Below are 19,876 nucleotides of genomic sequence, written 5' to 3'. Positions count from 1 at the left end.
AACACCTTATTAGATCCCGCCTTGGATGCTTCTAACAATGTCAACAATGGTTAACCCTTTCCCACCTGCCTGCATATTACCTGCATTTCCCATTGATAACCCATTACCTGATTATCCCCTGGTAACCCTTTATCCTCCACATTCTTCGTTAACCCTTAGTGTACAGGGGCAGTTATATTTTGGAGGGAGCTGGGAGAAATAGTGAGTGTGTATGTATTGTAACGCAATGTATATATGTATGTTTAGGTTAGTGGGTGGTGGCATAGATTAGGATTGTGATACCTTGTTTATACCGTACCACGTGTAGTGTCAGTGTATTCAATACATATTAAGTTATGTGTATTGGGATACACTGATACTATACAGTAGTTATTTGCGGTGAACTGTGTTTGGTGTATTTTATCTAAGTGTGATTACTGTGTGTATTAATAAATATTACCTTTATTTACTTACAATCATATTCCCTTACTTAGTAGCAAAAGCAATTTGATTGACGTTAGTATAAGAAAAAGGTAGGGGGACTAGGCATAACCCTAGTGACCCTGATTATAAAGGAGGTAGTAAGAGAGGGCGACACTAGCCAGTTAACCCCGCTATTACCACGTGCCCTTTTTCAGAAACCACTAGTTTTTTTAGGCACAGTTGCCGAAAAGGTTTTTGATCAGGTAAATTGGGAGTTGATGCGTGCTACCCTTACTATGATAGGTTTCCCATCAAGTTACATCGCGACAGTATTTTCCCTGTATTCCACGCCTACAGCTCCGATTAGGGTTAATGGTACTCTCCCTGATCGGTTTAGCATTAAAAATTACACCAGGCAGGGATGCCCCCTATCCCCTGCACTTTTCATTCTGATCATGGAAACACTTCTTCAGAAGATAAGACAGTCCCCAGATAGACAAGGTTTGACAGTCGGTAATGATACTCATACTATTACAGCATTTGCGGATGATCTAGTGATCCTGATCACTAACCTATCAACAGAAGTCCCTGCCATCCTTCAATTATTTGGTAAATTTAACAAAGCTTCTAATTTTGCAACCCACAGTCACTGGATAGGTTGATAGCGTGCCCAAGATGTGGCTTACCGAAATCAAAGTTGTTTCACGGCATGTGGACCTGTCCATATATAAAACATACTGGAAAGATGTCATACTATTAATGAAAGATACATGGGATATAACATTAGATAATAGCCCGCTGCCTTTATTATTTAATTCACTACCAGAATCCTACCCTGGCCCTTTGGCATTACATGCCTTGTTATTGGTAGCCAAGAGATGTGTACTTACACATTGGCTTACATCACAAACACCAACCATTCATGAAGTTTTGGTACAAATGCAGAGATATATTCTGATGGATAGATTGGAAACGGAGAGGGTGGCAGAAACACAAACTGCACAAATGTACAATTCTTTCAGAAATGGAACATTTTCAAACACTTTCAAACTAGTGATATTGTAGAATTGATGACATCTTTTGGGCAAACTTCATGGTATCAGAAGGAAAATTTGGCAGATACATTGGGAAGGTTGAAACAATGAAATTGGGGAAGGTGTGTCTTCAAATTATAATCTGAAACTATTCTTTTTGTTCTGATATATATGATCTTTATATGTGCCTGAGATCCATTTGCATTGGGGGGTGGGGGAGAACATTGGGTATGGCTGAGTGGTATTCTTGGGGTAAATATATACATACTGTGAGACAGTGACAGGTAAAGTCATTGAGGGAAGGTATATTTCCCCTAGAATCCTGTCATATGTATCCTAGGCTCCAGGGAATGAGTAGTTCTTGCAATAGAAAGCTCTAGTTTTCCAATCTCGGCTTAAGGAAAAGCCGGAAAAAAGGGCCTGGAGTTGGATTGGAGAAGAGCAGGGCGGGTTCCCCAATCCCTAGTCCATCTCTGTTTGTAGGACAAGGCTGCTGCTCAATTAGCTGCACCTGTAGCCTGTGTATAAAAAGGTGCAGACAAAGTGTGTGGGAGTCTCACCCCTGACACAGACTGGAGACTACTAAGGCTGGAGTAGCCTGTATGCTATGTGAGTAAAGACCTGTGTTACTTTGTGTCCAGTGCCTGGTAGGAAGGCACTTGGTATAGTTAGATAATATCTTGTTTAGTTAGTGCTCAGACGAGCAGGATTTATTTTGTATTTTGCCTTGTTGTACAAGAGGCTGTTTCTTTGACAAGAATAAAAACACAGGCAAAGCCCTGTTATGACTTTTAATGCACGGTGTCCCTGTCTCTGGCTACAAAGAAACCGCTGTATCAACCTCTCCTGATGCTAAACCCTCACAATACATACCATTGTTATTTTTATTTTCTCTTTGGTAATGCATTGTATAAACCTTTGAAATGAGACCCTAATGTGGGGTGTATTTGTATATTATGTCTAGTCAAAGGGAATATATTGTACATATATATTGTTTGTCTGAGTATTTTTGAAACTCAAATAAATTTATGAAAATCAGAAATTTTAAATGTTATTAATTAGTCATTAGAATACTTAAGCCGATCACTGCCTTCATGTGGCCTTGTAAATCTGTAAAAATGGTAAGAGTACAGATACCAGCTAACCCTTACTTATTTAACTTTCTAAATTGCAACTTTGTAAAGCTTGCAACTTCATCCAGAATGGGAGAAAATTCAAATGTGTCACCACCGGAATCGAGTATGATATACGAGATATTGTGAACTGTAAAACAGCAGGAGTGGTATATCTCATTACATGTTCATGCCCACTTAATTATGTGGGTAAAACTATTCGACAATTTCGGCGTCGAATTAGGGAACATGTAGGTGTGTGACAAATATGAGAGACACTCCCATATCCAAGCATGTACATGCTAAACTCCATGGCAGAGCAGAATGCCTGATATTTCAGGCGATTGAACTGGTGCGACCTCCAAGACGTGGAGGAGACTGGGACAATCTAATCCTCAGGAAAGAGGCCCAGTGGATTTACAGACTGGCATGTACACAGCCAGAGGGTCTAAATGAACAGACAAATTATACCTGTTTTATCTGATTCTAGAGAGTTCCATTAGAGGCAGTTAAGCAAGCTTTGCTTCTATGATGTTTAGAGTCATCTAAGCTTATTTTCAGATGTTGATACAATTGTCCCTTTATTTATTATTTTATTTCAAATACCATTCTTGCTCATGTACTAGAATACTATTCTTGCTCATCTATACCATTGTGTGAACAGAGTGTCTATTAGACGTAAGGCTGCCAGATTGCTCTGTTGAGTTGGACAGCAATCTTAATTCCCATACAAATATCGTCAGCTCTGTCCCCTAGATGGGAGGGCTCTGGGCAGTAATGAGATGCACTCCTCGGCCTCTCTATGCGCCTGCGCAGTCGGCGCGTTGTTGGTGCTGGCCTTCCGGGTGCGTCAGCTGACGCGCCGGGAGTCACATGACCACACGTCACGGATGACGTGGGCGACAGTGATTGGTCATCTTCGAGGCTTTGCGTCAGCCCAGGGGGAGGAGTATTAATTATATTAACTCTGAGTCATTAGTGAAGCGTGCCGCTGACATCCATGTGAGCACGCTTCCGTATTGTGTAACAGAATATCTGTTACAGTTCTCTATCCCTGGCGCTTTAGCTAGACTGATGACAAACATAGACCCCTGATGAATTAGTATACAGAAACACGTAGGGTCAGATGAGAAGGGATTATAGCGTAGGTGACAGCGGTATCGTTGGGTAACCCCAGCACTGGGGAATTTAGGAGCGGTAATGGCAGGCTCCGGTGTTTTGCAGGTTCCCATCCACTGATACACCAATGTTAAACGCTGATCCAATATATATCTATTTAACGCAATCAAAGGAGGGTTCACAAATGAACCAGGGATTGTAGTATACATTTAATACGTTTTTAAACAAACACGGTGGGGCTTTTTTCACAGTGGTGATTGTACCCCTGTTATTAGAGTTATTTAATAAAAATAAAAATTTTTACTCATTAATCACTTCAGTGAATTCTAATCTACCAATACTTTGTGGGATCACAAGTTTAATATTACAGTAAACAGTGAATGCTTTATAAATTGATACTTGGGAATGTACTTTTGCGACCCTGCGTGGTCTGCCTTTGATTCTATTTTGATTATGCTTTATATTGGGTATTGTTCCTTTTTGTCTTAACTGTATATATTTCTGAAAAAAATAAATAAAAATACATATGAAAAAAAAAAAGATCCTTGACACCAAGAGGTCCAGATGAAAACTCTTCTTCCTGATTCATTGGAAGAACTTTGGTCCTGAAGAAAGATCATGGGAACCTGAGGAGCATATTGATGCTCCCTCATAAATCTAAAAAGTGTAAAAAGAAGGGGGAGTAAGGAGGGGGGTACTGTTATGACTGGTACTGCATGCTCCCGCTGCCGTGTACCAGTTTGTGGAGTCTTCTAGCTCCCGGACGGCGCTGTGTTTTTTCTCCAATCCACGCTGTTGGCTTCCTTCACTGCTGCCGCTTTATTTCAAATCTGCTGTTGGCCACTGACTCTATCCTTCTTAAAGGACTGTGGTGCTCCAAATTCATCCAGCTTTCCTGCGTACTTAATGTACCCTCCCCATTGGTCTTTGCCTGAGCAATTAATGCTGTTATTGTACCTTGACTGTCTACGTTGGCAGTTGCGAACAAGGTCTACTCTTGGAGTACTGACCAGGGGATTCTAGCAGGCCAAGTCCATATCTCCGTATGGAGGTTAGAGTGTGAACACCTAACTATCCCTTAGACTCCCCTCCCCAGTTTAGCCCCATGCAACACAGCAAGTCCACACCCCCCTCTGTGGGCCCCGGTTGACCAGTATGTGTTGTCCTTTTAACTGCTTTAAAGGAATTTAGTAAATCTGACTACTTGGACAGAAAACAATGACAAGTACAAAAAAGTAGTTGTGGGTATTTCTCAATGCAACTCATCAAATTACAGCTTTGCTATAAGCAGTAATCCAAGCTAGAGATTCTTGGGTCATCTGTAGTCAATATGAATGAATTTTCTTTAACCCCTCCCCGCGACAACCTTTTTTCATTTTCGTTTTTTTCCTCCCTACCTTCTTATTTTTTTATTAAATCATTTATTTCAATAAGATAGAACACAAGTATCAATATAAAGGTCACAGGGATACATATTCTCCGATCCTTGACCTTAATTAGAATACATTGAACCCTCCCTTCCCTTTTTGAGCGCACTGGATAGAGAAGAAAAAAAAACATATTGTGGATTCAGTCTAAAGAATTTTATATGTCTTGCTTATGAAATAAACACTTCAGTTTTTCCCAGGGTTTCCTATAAACTCCTTCCCTCTGATAAATATGTAGCCATTCTAATGTAGTAAAAAACGTTAACAGATTTAAGAACTTATTATAGGCTGGTTTGTGGGGTTTTAACCAAGCATTCAATGCAACTCATCAAATTACAGCTTTGCTATAAGCAGTAATCCAAGCTAGAGATCCTTGATTCAGTATAAGTGTTATTCTTTAACCCCTCCTCGCCACAACCTTTTTTCGGCTTTTCATTTTCATTTTTTTCCTCCCTACCTTTTTATTTTTCTGTTAATATAGCCATATGAGGGCTTGTTTTTTGTGGTACAAGTTTTAATTTTTCATGGCATCATTTACTATACCATTTACTATACTATGCGCGCTTTATCTTCAGCGGCTGTCAGCTGTTATACACAGCTGACATCCCGCTGCAATGGCGGTTACCGCCGATCGCTGCCATTTAACCCCTTCAATGCGGCTGTCAATGACGTCCGCCACATTGAAGTGGGGGTTAAATAATGTTATGTTGTAATAGTTAGACGAGCGGAATCAGAGACAGCTACAATTCTGCCCATTACTTTAAAGTATCGGCTGTAACATAAAGCAGACACCCGCATAGTGTGGAGTGGGCTCAGCTTCAAACTTCCCCTTACCGGCTATGACGTTACTGTATGTCATGTGTCGGCAAGGGGTTAATGAATCTTTTTGATCATATGCTGGTTACAGATGGCAGAATTCCATAAACATGTGACCATAAAATATAGCATCTTCTTTTTCTGCCTTTACATGTTTTTTTATTTCTACTTACAGATACGGGCAGTTATGACATACCTTTGTTGTAAAATGTATCAATGTATTTAGAAATCTTAAAAAATAACCTGACCACAACACGTGACAGTGCCCTAGTTCCACATATTAATAAACTTCTTGAATAAAAGTACCAGCAAAACTTCCTTTAAAAGCACGTTTTACATTTTAGAGCCCACACCTAATAGCTCCTAGTTGAATAGAATTGGAAATAAATCAGTCACTTAAAATTTGTTAACGATAAAGAACAAACATTTGTATCCATTATTAAAGTTTGCTGTATTTGATCTTACTCGTTGCCTTTATTTGTTTTTCTATTTTCTTAGTACAGCATACATTTTATGGTTATTTCACAATCTTTAGAAAATATTACATAATATGCATAAACTAATTAAAACGGATCAAGTAAAAAGAATCTATAATGACCTACTACTATTTGTGTATTAAACATATATCATATTTTTTACGTTTTATTCTTTCTTATTCTTCATGTTACTATCTATATTAATAATAAATTATGAAATATTCCTGTTTTCATACTGTCCACTGTACCTTCACAATAGGCAGGGTCAGGAGTCATCTCATCATCATCACAGAGCAGGATTTCAGTGAAGGGTAACACCTCTATTATATAGCTGGTCAGACTACAAAGGACTACATCATTGACAATCGGAAGATGGGGACTGCACAGCTCCTCCTCCCTCCTCCCCCTCCCTGCACAGTGACCTCTGTACATAGCATGCTGACAACACCCTACCTTATGTCAATAGTCTTTTTTCTGACTTTTTCTCATGTCCAGATGGCTGCTGTAAAGCAAATCTCTGCAGTTGTTGTTACAACAGCTGAGGCAAGTTGGCTGCCCCATAATCATGTAAAGAAAATAGAATATAAATTAATCTGAACATAAAAACAGATTACAAAATATTGTGTACATTTTAGTATACAGTTTTAATTCGTAAGAAAATAAGGTAATACATTCCCTTTACCCATTACAGCATTGTTCATTTTCCAATTCTCACTTTATATAATGAAAATCTATATATTATTATAACGGAAGTATATATAATGAATCTTTTGATGTCTACAGCGTCTTAGATGCAATAGGAGTAGATCGTTAATGGGATTTTCCGGATTCAGCAAATGAATGTTATTCTTTGTATAATGAAAAGTTGTGAAATTATTTCATTTGCTTTCTGTATTATTTCCTAATGTTTTTCAAAATCTTTGCTTGCTCTCTTTCAATATGAACTTCCTTTGTGTACTTCCAGTGCATAAAAATCTGTCCTGATCATGTGATTAACACATACTGCAGCTGTACAGTTTATTATAAGACACAGATCTGGGAACTGTACAGCAATTGTAATCAGTCCTGTACCTGTGTGTTCTTAACGTGACCAGCATAGCCGCTAGGAGTAAAGAATGAACGGTCCTATTGAATGACCGCCAAGCAGAAAACTTGAAAACCATGAAGAATTGATACAGAAAGTATATTGGAAAATTGTATACATTTTCATTATGCTAATATTTACATTTATTTTCTGAAAATGTCCGCTGTGATATCCGCAATGTCTGAATTACCTTGACCAGGTTATTTAGATACAGGGTTAGGGTTGTGCACTGAACTTTTGCCCCGGGTGAAGGAAAGTCTAGCTACGGCTCTGCATATACTACAATAATAACTGCTGCATGTTGAATGTGGTACCAATTTTACCATCTGTCTGTTGTGATTTAGTCATTGCTTCTCATATGCACTTTTACTATTATGTTGTATGCATGGATTGAAACATTTGACTACTGATATAATCAACCCATCAGTTTCTGATGGAGTAACTACATTTGTTTCTGCAGAATATTCTATCATCTAGGGTTATTCTTAGAGTTTTCTTCTGTCTCATTTACCCCTTCCTCATGTCCTCAAACCATTCCTTATCCATGACCATCTTTTATTCTCCTTCATGTCATCCTTACCCCATGCTGTCCTTGTTTTGGCCTTTGTCATACTATTTTTACATATTACTTCACTTTCCTACTTTTTCTTCCATTTCTGCTGTTTTTTCCTTTTTCTCCTATGCAGGTATGAGGATTCTGGTAAACTTGCTGCTGGACACGTTACCTATGCTGGGGAATGTCCTCCTTCTGTGTTTTTTTGTCTTCTTCATATTTGGAATTATTGGGGTGCAGCTTTGGGCAGGACTGCTTCGTAATCGATGCTTCTTAGAACAGAACTTTACTATGTAAGTCCATATGTACATGATTTTCTCTATGAAGAAATGTGTGTGCTGTTTTTATGTGCGACTGTTTGTACTGAAATTATGTATTTCTTCAACAATATCTTCAATACACAATTTAGCCATTTGCCCCATTTCACAGTAAGTACACTTTCACACAAGGATACTTTGAAAGTATTTTGTATCCGTATATTAACGCCAAAAAAATGGGAGTGGATCCAAAACACAGAAGAGGTGCCAATCTTTCCATTATACTTTGTCTCTGTTTATGTTCTGATTTTGACTTAAAAATACTTATGCAAAATACTGCTCATAATAAGCCTGTGCGAAAGTGGCCTAAGGATGCCGTAAAGCTGGAAAGATTGCAAAGAAGGACATAAATATTAACAAGGATTAAGGAGAACCTCAGTTATAAGGAAAGATTAACAGAGTTAAATTATTCAGCCTTGTAATAAGGTGCTTAGGAGTGAGCATGACCAACTTGTACAAATATATGAATTCCTTATTCAAAAAAATATGTGTAAAAGCTGTTTTAGGAGGGTTGTATAAGGTTAGAGACAAATGTCTGCTGTTTATACCAGAAACAGAGCCACTCTTGTCCATGGTATGTGTCTGGTATTTTAGCTCAGGTCCATTCACTTGAATAGGACAGAGCTGCAGTACCAAATACAGTCCATGGAGAAGAGTAGCATTGTCTGTGCAAAAATAAGCAGACTTTTCTGTAATCTTATGCAGCTCCTTTAAGATCATATTTTCCTAAAAAGACACAGGAACATGCACTGTGGTAAGCATTGTGAAACTTTGGGATCAGGGCCGCCATCAGGAATTTCGGGGCCCCATACAGCCAAGATGTCTGGGCCCTCCTCCATTACCAGGAGTGGACAACGGAAAGTGTGGCGCTCATGTTTGTACATTATATGCGTTAACCGATTTTGGTGCTGACGGCAATTACAGTGAACGAAACCAGGGAGCAGGCAGTTTTGTTCAAAACGTATCCCACTGTATGGCATATAGTGGCATATATGTAAGGCTACCTACATAAGAGCATGTTCGGTCAGTGATATACGGACCGTATGTCGGCCACATTTCCCGAACCGAACACACTGCAGGGAGCCGGGCTCCTAGCATCATAGTTATGTACGATGCCGGGAGTCCCTGCCTCGCTGTGGGAAAACTGTACCATACTGTAATCACATTTTCAGTATGGGACAGTAGTATTTGGTGCAACTTTGCAATTACATTTTATTAAAATAATTTTTACTTTTTAAGATCCAGCTGCTTTGTGTACTGTTTACAGAGCAGCTGTATCATTCACTAATTGATACTTATTTGTTGCCGGTATTCCCCATTGAATTCAATGGGAAGGTAAAACCCGCAACACATAGCAGTTGTTGCGCTTTTTGATGCGGGTTCGCAGCAATTCTGCTGTAAAAACCGCAACTCCAAAAAAAATAATCTTATACTTACCCAGGAGTCTGTGTTTTTTCCTTCAGGCCGACCTCCTGGGATGACGCTTCAACTCATGTGATGGCCGCTGAAACTAATAACAGGCCCAATCACAGGCTGCAGCGGTCTCCTGGGATGAAACGTCATCCCAGGAGGTCGGCCTGCTGGCAGGCCGGCTAAATGCTACAGTTTCCACAGCGGACATTCTGGGAAAAAACTGCACCACAGTTTGGTGTGGATTTTCACCCAGAATTGCCTGCAGCGCACAGGGCAGATACGCTGCTGGATTTTCATCCCCATGTGAACTCAGCCTAACAGTTAAGTTCCCGCTCCCTCAAAAAAAATAATGAATACCTTCCCCTATACATAGCATTCACAGCCAAGTCCCACCCTCCCCCACAAAAACGTTTTACACAAATCCCTGCCCCTCATAAAGCATTTACAGCTAGGTTCCCCCCTCCCCCACAAAAATATTTTACACAAATCCCCTCCCCCACATGTGGCATTTACAGCTAAGTCCCCCCTCCCCCACACATAACGTTACAGTTTCTTACCTGCCCTGAGCAAAACCTTCATCAGTTGCCTGTTAGAAGTTGCAGGCAGGAGGGGAGGAGAGCGGTGTGTCACTGCTCCTCTCCGGCTCTTCTTCCTCCGTCCTCCCTCCCCTGGTTAGAAGGAGCTGTCTGGTGGGTGGCTCCCTCCACACGGAGCTTCTGTTCCTGCTCATGCAGCTTCTTCCTCTCAGGGCCCCAGCGTAAGTTACTTCACAGAAAGGCCTGCTGCATTGCAGGGTCCGTTCCTTTCTCGTTTTATTATTACTATTACTGTTCTCCCTCTCCTGATAGCCTGCCAGGAAAGAGAGAAGTTACAGCTGGACTGCGGGGGCCCACGAGGGGGGTGCCGCTAGTCCGGTGGGCCCCTTTTTTTTTTTAGCCATGTGGCCGGGTCCCTAATGGCAGTACCACTAGTACTGTCCTGATGGTGGCCCTGTTTGGGATAGTATACATTATTGAGTTTAGGGGTAAGGAAGTATATGTTTTTAGGCAAATTGGACAATGCCTTATAAGGCCTCATGCACACGACCAAAATGTATCTGCATTTTTGTGGATAAATTGCAGACCTATTCATTTCTATGGCCTCATGTACACAACTGTGGTTTTCTCGGATCCGTTCTGGGGCCACAAATCGGGACCGGAAAAACTCAGGACAAGTCATTTTACGGTCCGGATTTGTGGGTTCACTAATACCGGTGAATTGTTGTGGATCCGTGAATCCTGATGACACACGGATGCACAACAAAGGCTTTTTGCTGTCCAATGCAAAACCACTCTGGTCGTGTGCATTAAGTTACAAGGATCAACTAGTATTGATTTTTCACTTCTTGTGATTAAACAAATTGCTAAATTGAAATTTAACTAATGTCAAATAATGGTTTAAATGATAAAAGGGAGATCTTAAAATTCAGTTTGAATACTTCATCTGCAAAATGTATTCCTATAGGTAACAAGTATAAACGACTAAAACTAAACCCCACATGGCTTACACCTTCTGTAAAAAGGGCAATATATGATACAATAAGGGCATTTGAAAAATATAAATCGGAGGGTACAGCTTTAGCCTTTGTAAATTACAAATAGCTTAAAAAAAGTCAGCAAAAATACAAAATGAAAGGCAGATGGCCAAGAATAGCAAATCCCCAAAAATTCTTCAAGTATATAAATGCAAAAAAGCCAAGGTCTGAACATGTAGGACCCCTAAATAGTGGTAATGGGGAGTTGGTCACAGGAGATCAAGAAAAGGCAGAGTTACTAAATGGGTTCTTTAGCTCTGTATATACAACAGAAGGAAGAGCAGCTGATGTAGCCGGTGCCAGTGCTGTTAATACATCAATTACTATACTGAATTGACTGAATGTAGATATGGTAGATAAGTTAAATAAAATAAATGTGCACAAGGCTCCATGACCAGATGGTTTACACCCAAGAGTTCTTAAAGAACTTAGTTTAGTTATTTCTGTCCCACTCTGTCTAATATACAGAGATTCTCTAGTGACTGGTATGGTGCCAAGGGACTGGCGCAGGGAAAATGTGGTGCCTATTTTCAAAAAGGGCTCTAGGCCTTTCCCAGATAATTATAGACCAGTAAGCTTAACATCCATCGTTTGGGACTTGTTTGGGACTTGAAAAATGTTGAGGGACTATATACAGGAGTATGTGACAAAAAAATAGTATAATAAGTGACAGCCAACACGGATTTACTAAAGACAGAAGTTGTCAAACCAACCTGATTTGTTTTTATGAAGAAGTGAGAAGCCTAGACAGAGGAGCCGCTGTGGATATAGTGTTTTTGGACTTTGCAAAGGCATTTGACACTGTCTCTCATAGATGTGTAATGGGTAAATTAAGGTCTATAGGTTTAGAAAGTATAGTTTGTAATTGGATTGAAAATTGGCTCAAGGACCGTATCCAGGGAGTTGTGGTCAATGATTCCTACTCTGAATGGTCCTCGGTTATAAGTGGTGTACCCCGGGGTTCTGTGCTGGGACCAATATTATTCAACTTATTTATTCATGATATAGAGGGTGGGATTAATAGCACTATTTCTATTTTTTGCATATCACACCAAGCTATGTGTAATGTCTATGGCCACGGCCCATCGTTCTGACTTACTCCTCGACGGTCGCGGCCATGGACATGTGAGTTCCCTGCAGCGTCATCCCTCTGTGAGGCGCCGGCACTCACTTCCTGATATTGAGACTGTTCCTGGAGTGTGCGCGCGCCCGCGTGTGCATGGTCTTAAAGGGCCAGTGCGCGCATAATTGCAGGAAGCCTGCATCAAGCCCAGAATGCTACTGCCCTCTTGTTATTTGCCTGAGCATTGTTCGTTACCCAAAGTTTGTCTTGCAAATGGTCTCCTAGTGTCTTCCAGTTCCCAAGTGTATCCTGTATCCCGTGCTTTCCTGGTCAAGTGCCGTGCTGAAGCTGTTGTCGTATTCTGCTACTCCACCCCTGACGTCTACCTGTTGCCTGGTCCCAGCTGAGCCTGCCTTGCTACTGTCCGAGTTGCCACAGGTACCCTTTCTGGACTATAGACTCTATACTATACCTGTTTGGCCAGCTGCCATCCCGCTACGAGTTACGGCCCAGTGGGTCCACACCCTGCATCGTGACAGTACGCTCAGGACATGGGCCCCGCTGGTCAATTCAAAGGCATGTCACCCTCCCAAGCCATGCAGGGAGACCTGCAGGATCTCCGAACAAGACAGGATCAACTTCTTGTGGCAGTGGACTCCATTGCATAGCAGCTATGGATGCTAGCTGCTTCCCTTCCGGCTCCTATGCAAGCTCCTTCATTTGACCCTCCTGCTACACCTCCTGGCAGTTCCGGTTCGGATCCTCTGTTCTCGCTGTCATTACCTTCTCGGTTCCATGGAGACGCAAGTACGTGCATAGGGTTCCTGAACCATTGCCATATCCATTTTATCCTGCACGCCCAAGCATTTCCGTTGGACGGAGCCAAGATCGCCTTCAACGTGTCTCTACTTGCCGGCAAGGCCCTGGCATGGATGAACCCAATCTGGGAACGTCAGGGACCCGAGACCCAAGACTTCCAAGGGTTCGTGCGGTTATTCGGTACTGTTTTCGAGAAGCCAGGACGAGTCTAGTCAGCAGCCACTGCAATCTTTAACCTTCGCCAGGGGGACATCTCCGTGGGCGAATACACCATCCAGTTCCGGACCCTGGCAAGAGAGCTGTCCTGGAACAATGGGGCCTTGGTAGCATCCCTCTGGCATGGCCTATCACCCGAGATCAAGGACGAACTTGCTGCTTGAGATCTACCACCTGCCTTGGACAACCTGATTCTACTTGCCAATCGAGTGGACATAAGACTCAAAGAAAGATCTTAAGAGGTTCGACAAGAGAGACGACTGCCTAGACTGGTGCCCAACTTCCAGCAACCCCTCTTGCCATCCCCTACTGCTTTTCCCAAGGTTCCGAGGCAGGTGGATCAGCTAAAATTTTCCGTTCAAGAGAAACAGTGCAGGCGCACCTCTGGACTCTGTTCATGTTGGCTCATGCAGCCAATTTCATCTGCCAAGACCTTGTGGATCTTCTTCAGTTGCCCACTGTCCTGCTGGAAAGGCCTTGATCGTTGCCTCGGTAGATGGACTGCCTTTGCCTGACCCAGTTTTGTCTGTGACCAAGCCCTTAAGACTTCAAGTGGGAGCTCTTCACTCTGAGCTCATCTCCCTGTTTGTCCTGCCCAAGGCCGTCAACCCCGTGCTGCTGGGTTTGCCTTGAATCCGTTTGCACGCCTCAGTCCTGGATTGGAACTCTGGAGAGGTTCTCCAGTGGGGTCCCAAGTGTCTCGACCGCTGTCTGGGTCATATCCATCCACCACAGTCTTCCCCGCATCAATCATTGGCAGGGTTGCCTTCTTGTTACTCTATGTTTTCTGATGTCTTCGATAAGAAGGAAGCAGAGACCTTGCTGCCACATCGAGCATATGATTGTCCGTTCGACCTGGTTACTGATTCGTCTCCTCCTCGCGGTAGAGTGTACCCTCTTTCCTTGCCTGAAACCCAGTCCATGTCTGCCTACATTAAGGAGAATCTGGAGAGGGGCTTCATTCGTAAATCCTCATCCCTGGCTGGAGCTGGGTTTTTCTTTGTCAAGAAGAAAGATGGATCCCTCCGACCCTGCATTGACTACTGAGGTCTTAACCAGATCACAGTGAAGAACAGGTACCCATTGCCTTTGATTTCAGAAATGTTTGATCGCATACGGGGGGCAACATTTTTTTCTAATCTGGACCTGCAGGGCGCTTACAATCTGATCCGGATTCATCAAGGTGACGAGTGGAAGACCGCATTTAATACACATGATGGGCGCTATGAATACCTAGTTATGCCCGTCGGCCTATGTAATGCCCCCGCGGTGTTTCAGGAATTTGTCATTGACATTTTTCGTGATCTCCTCTATGTCTGTGTTGTGGTGTATCTCTATGACATTTTGATTTTTTTTCCCCAGATCCGGTAACTCATCAGAGTCATGTCCGCCAGCTGTTGCTTCGTCTATGGGAGAGTCATCTTTATGCCAAGCTGGAGAAGTGCCTGTTTGAAAAAAGTTTCTTCCCTTCCTGGGCTATATCATCTCCGATCAGGGTCTCAAGATGGACCCTGAGAAGCAAAAGGCTGTCCTTGGGTGGCCATGCCCAACGCTTCCTGGGATTTGCCAACTTCTACCAGCTGTTCATTCCCAACTTCTCGTCTTTGACAGCTCCCATCTCTACCCTCACTAAAAAAGGGCATGAATGCCAAGGTGTGGACTCCGGAGGCAGAAGCCGCATTTGAATCCTTAAAAAAAGCCTTCACGTCAGCCTCTATTCTTCAACCCCCTCATGTGTCTCTACAGGTTTGATTAGAGGTGGACGCTTCCTCTGTTGGTGCTGGTGCACTGTTGTTCCAGAAAGGTTCGAAAGGCAAGACTGTGGTATGTGGCTACTATTCTAAGCTGTTTTCTTCCGCAGAGCGCAACTATTCGATTGGGGATCAGAAGTTACTGGCCATTAAGCTGGCTCTGCAGGAGTGGAGACACCTACTGGAAGGCGCAGCCCTTCCTATCCTGATCTTCACGGATCACAAGAACCTGACCTATCTACAGACGGCTCAGCGGTTGAATCCTCGTCAAGCCAGGTGGTCGTTGTTCTTTGCTCGGTTCTGGTTCGAACTCCACTACGTCCCGCTGACAAGAATGTGAGGGCCGATGCCTTGTCTAGGTCATTTGAAACAGAGGATACTGTGGAGTCCCCACAGAATATAATCAATCCTTCCTGCATCTTCTCTGTGAACCCTCTGCAAGTTAGAGATATTCCTCTGGGAAGGACTTTTGTACGTCTGGCAGACAGAGGAAGAATCCTCCACTGGGGTCACAGTTCCAAACTGGCAGGTCACGCGGGTGCTTGTAAGACCCAAGATCTAATCGTCCATCAGTTCTGGTGGGCCACGCTGCCCAAAGACGTCATGGACTTTGTCTCCTCATGTACGGTATGCGCAGCAAATAAAGTTGCCCGCTCCAGACCGGCTGGTCTGCTCCAGCCGCTGCCTGTGCCCGTTGCTCCTTGGCAGCATTTGCAATGGACTTTGTCACGGATCTCCCTCTCTCTGCAGGTTGCAGTGTGATCTGGGTGGTGGGGGATCGATTTTGTAAAATGGGTCATTTTGCTCCCTTGACTGGTCTGCCTTCTGCTGCGCGATTGGCCGACCTCTTCATTCAACACATCTTCCGTCTGCACGGCTTGCCTCTGCATATTGTCTCGGATCGAGGGGTCCAGTTCACCTCGAAGTTTTGGAGAGCACTCTGCGGTCTCCTCAGTGTAAAGTTGGACTTTTCTTCGCCCTATCATCCCCAATCCAATGGGCAATTCGAGAGGGTTAACCAGATTATGGAGAACTATATGCGTCACTTTGTTTCCAGACGGCATGATGACTGGGTGCAGATGCTCCCGTGCGCAGAGTTCTCCTATAATAACCACACTAGTGAGTCCACCACCTCCAGTCCGTTCTTCATCGTCTAAGGCCAACACAGTCAAATACCTCTTCCTGTCTCTACTATGTCCCAGGTACCTGCAGCTGACTCTACCTTCAGGGACTTTCTGCAGATATGGCAACAGACCTGATCTTCTATCCTGCTGGCGGTGGACCGCATGAAGAGAAAGGCAGGTACTAGAAAACGGGATCCTCCTCAGTTTCTTCCAGGTACTAAGGTCTGGTTGTCTTCAAAGAATATCCGGCTGAGGGTGCCGTCCTACAAATTTGCTCCTAGGTTCCTCGGACCCTTCGAGATCCTGCTACAAATTAACCCGGTGTCTTTCAAGCTGCGGCTGCCTCCTAGCCTCAAGATCCCTAACTCCTTCCTTGCTGAAGCCCGTGGTCCTGAATTGCTACTCCAGGACTTCTAGTTACGCAGTGGCCCCTGGCGGATCGTCAGGGACTTTCGAAATAAGGTAAATTCTGGCAACGAAGAAGGTAGGAGGAAGGACATTTTATTTGGTGGATTGGAGGGGATTCGGTCCAGAAGAGAGGGCTTGGTCGCCAGAGGAGAACATTGATGCCCCTGTCCTCGTGAGAAAGTTTCTTTCCCGCTCTGGTCCCAAGAAGAGGGGGCGTAAGAGGGGGGATACTGTAACGTCTATGGCCACGGCCCGTAGTTCTGACTTATCCCTCGACCGCCGCGGACATGGACATGTGAGTTCCCTGCTGCGTTGTTACTCTGTGAGGTGCCGGCACTCACTTCCTGGTATCGAGACTGTCTCTGAAGGGCGCGCGCGCCCGTGCGTGCACGGTCTTAAAGAGCCAGTGCGCACATAATTGCAGGAAGCCTGCATCAAGCCCAGAATGCTACTGGACTATAAAAAGGGCTCTGCCCTCTTGTTATTTGCCTGAGCATTGTTCGTTACCCAAAGTTTGTCTTGCAAATGGTCTCCTAGTGTCTTTCAGTACCCAAGTGTATCCTTTATCCTGTATCCTGTATCCCGTGCTGTCCTGGTCAAGTGCCGTGCTGAAGCTGTTGTCGTGTTCTGCTACTTCACACCTGACGTCTACGTGCTGCCTAGTTCCAGCTGAGCCTGCCTTGCTACTGTCCAAGTTGCCACAGGTACCCTTTCTGGGCTATACTATACTTGTTTGGACAGCTGCCATCGCGCTACGCAGTACGGTCCAGTGGGTCAACATCCCGCATCGTGACACTATGTAGTATTGTTCAGTCTATGGAAGATGTTCATAAATTGCAAGCTGATTTGGACACACTGAGTGTTTGGCCATCCACTTGGCAAATAAGGTTTAATGTGGATAAATGTAAAGTTATGCATCTTGGTACCAACAATCTGCATGCATCATATGTCCTAGTGGGAGCTAAACTGGGAGAGTCATTAGTTGAGGTGTATCTGGGTGTACTTGTAGATCATAGACTAAATAACAGCATGCAATGTCAATTAGCTGCTTCAAGGGCCAGCAAGATATTGTCGTGTATTAGAAGAGGCATGGACTCGCGGGACAGGGATATAGTATTACCACTTTACAAAGCATTAGTGTGGCCTCATCTAGAATATGCAGTTCAGTTCTGGGCTCCAGTTCATAGAAAAGATGCCCTGGAGTTAGAAAAAATACAAAGAAGAGCAACGAAACTAATATGGGGCAAGAATAATCTAAGTTATGTGGAAAGATTAAAATAATTAAACCTATTTAGCCTTGAAAAGAGACGAGTAAAATATAGTGAAATATAGTGAAAACCTGTTCCATGTAAAAGTCCCCAAAAAAACAAAGGGGCACTCGCTCCGTCTGCAGAAAAAAAGGTTCAATCTCCAGAGGCAACAAGCCTTCTTTACTGTGAATCTGTGGAATAGACTACCACAGGAGCTGATGGACATGTCTCTTTTTTTAACTGTACTATGTAACTATGTAACTTGATGAGATTTTTTATAACCGCAGTATGCCTCATATAATGCATGAAAATGTAGGAAGTGGTGCACTTAAAAACACATGAATATGTAGACTAAATATTTAATTTTCTGCTTGTGTAGTTTGGATATAGAGTTTAACATTATTTAAAATTCTCTAATATATTAGTAAAGATTTAAAACCTAGATATAAGATAACATAAACTTAAATAATGAACAGTACATGCATAGTGCATGGCTGTTTGTGCATAGCTGATCATGCATACAGTAATTTATTTCTAGGAAGAATTAGTGCCATTATCAGTAATGGATAAAATCTGGGTCTATACTCGTCTTCATATCAGTGTGTGATGTACAGCTAGCTGATTATAAAAGCTATTAAAAAATCAGTGTTCATTATCTGCGCTAAAGGATAAATGTATTAATTGATAGTAACACACAGTCTAGTCTAAACTAAGTTCACGTTACAGGGACAGGAAAAGAACCGGTACTTTGTCAAAAATGAAATATTTCATTTGATTACACATTTTAAGAGTTGTAAGCAACAATCCTATGGCCATGTTGAAAACTAAAAACTAAAAGGAATTATTTTTCTAATCCTTGATAAACCTTTTTAAGTTTAGGCCGTATGTCGACTGTAATCACGTTTTCAGTACGGGACAGTTGTCCCACAGTGAGGTAGTGACACCTAGCGTCATAGATAACTATGATGCTAGGAGCCCGGCTCCCTGACGTGTGTTCAGTCCGGGAAATGCGGCCAACATATGGACCGTATATCACGGACGGAAGATGCTCGTGTGTGGGGCTCCTTATTCTGAGATGAAAAATAAATAATTCTGAGATCAAAAGTAAGAATTTTGAGATTAAAAAAGTCACAACTCTGTTTATTTAATATCACGTCAAAGAATTCTTAGATAAAAAGTCTGAATTCTGAGTTCAGAATTTACTAAGTTGAAAATTTTGACTTTTCATCTCAGAATTGTGCTTTACATAACCCCAGGACTCAAAAAATTCAAACAAATTTGACCATTCATTTTGATAATTACCCAGTTTAACCCCTTCCCGACATTTGCCGTATGGGTACGCCATGGAAAGCATTGACTTCCCGCATTCTGCCGTACCCATACGCCGAATGTTTGGGACCGGCTCAGAAGCTGAGCCGTTGCCATCATCACCGGATCTTAGCTGTATCTTACAGCTGACATCCGGCTGTAACGGCGGGGACCGAAATTAGCTTCGATCCCCGCCATTAACGCGAACGCTCAAACGCGATCGCTGCATTTAAGGTGTTTGCAGCTCATCGGAACCCCATCGGCTTCCGTAGCCGCCGGCAAGATGGCGCCAGTTCAGGAGCTGATCCGGCGTCATCAGCGGTGGAAGTCAGCTGTATGTTACAGCTGACATCCACCTGTAATGGCAGGAACCGGAGCTAGCTCCGATCCCTGCCATTAACCCCTTCGATGCAGCAATCGAAAGCGATTGCTGCATCGTAGCGGTTACTAGCAGATCGCCGGCCCTGACAGGCAATCGGGACTGGCGACTGCTGCTATGGCAACAGGAGACACAATGGTCTCCTGCTCTGCCATTACGGAAGCCGATTAGGCTCCGCCGGGAGGCGAAGCCTAATCGGCTTGCTGTCCGTGAATAACTGACAGATCTAATA

General features: G+C 43.1%; 1 protein-coding gene across 2 annotated transcripts in view; it reads left to right on the top strand.

Moving 5' to 3' along the window:
- The window catches only part of CACNA1I (calcium voltage-gated channel subunit alpha1 I), an 884,757-nt gene that overhangs the window by 579,924 nt on the left and 284,957 nt on the right, over nucleotides 1-19,876 (top strand). For both annotated transcript variants that reach the window (XM_075833728.1, XM_075833727.1), the window contains exon 6: nucleotides 8,157-8,316. In XM_075833728.1, the coding sequence (XP_075689843.1) occupies nucleotides 8,157-8,316 (160 nt within the window). The remainder of the gene's footprint in view (nucleotides 1-8,156; nucleotides 8,317-19,876) is intronic.

This window comes from Rhinoderma darwinii, chromosome 7, assembly GCF_050947455.1.
Source record: "Rhinoderma darwinii isolate aRhiDar2 chromosome 7, aRhiDar2.hap1, whole genome shotgun sequence".
In the NCBI taxonomy this organism is placed as follows: Eukaryota; Metazoa; Chordata; class Amphibia; order Anura; family Rhinodermatidae; genus Rhinoderma; species Rhinoderma darwinii.
The sequence above is the reverse complement of the archived record's forward strand: the minus strand, read 5'-3'. Positions and strand labels throughout refer to the sequence as shown.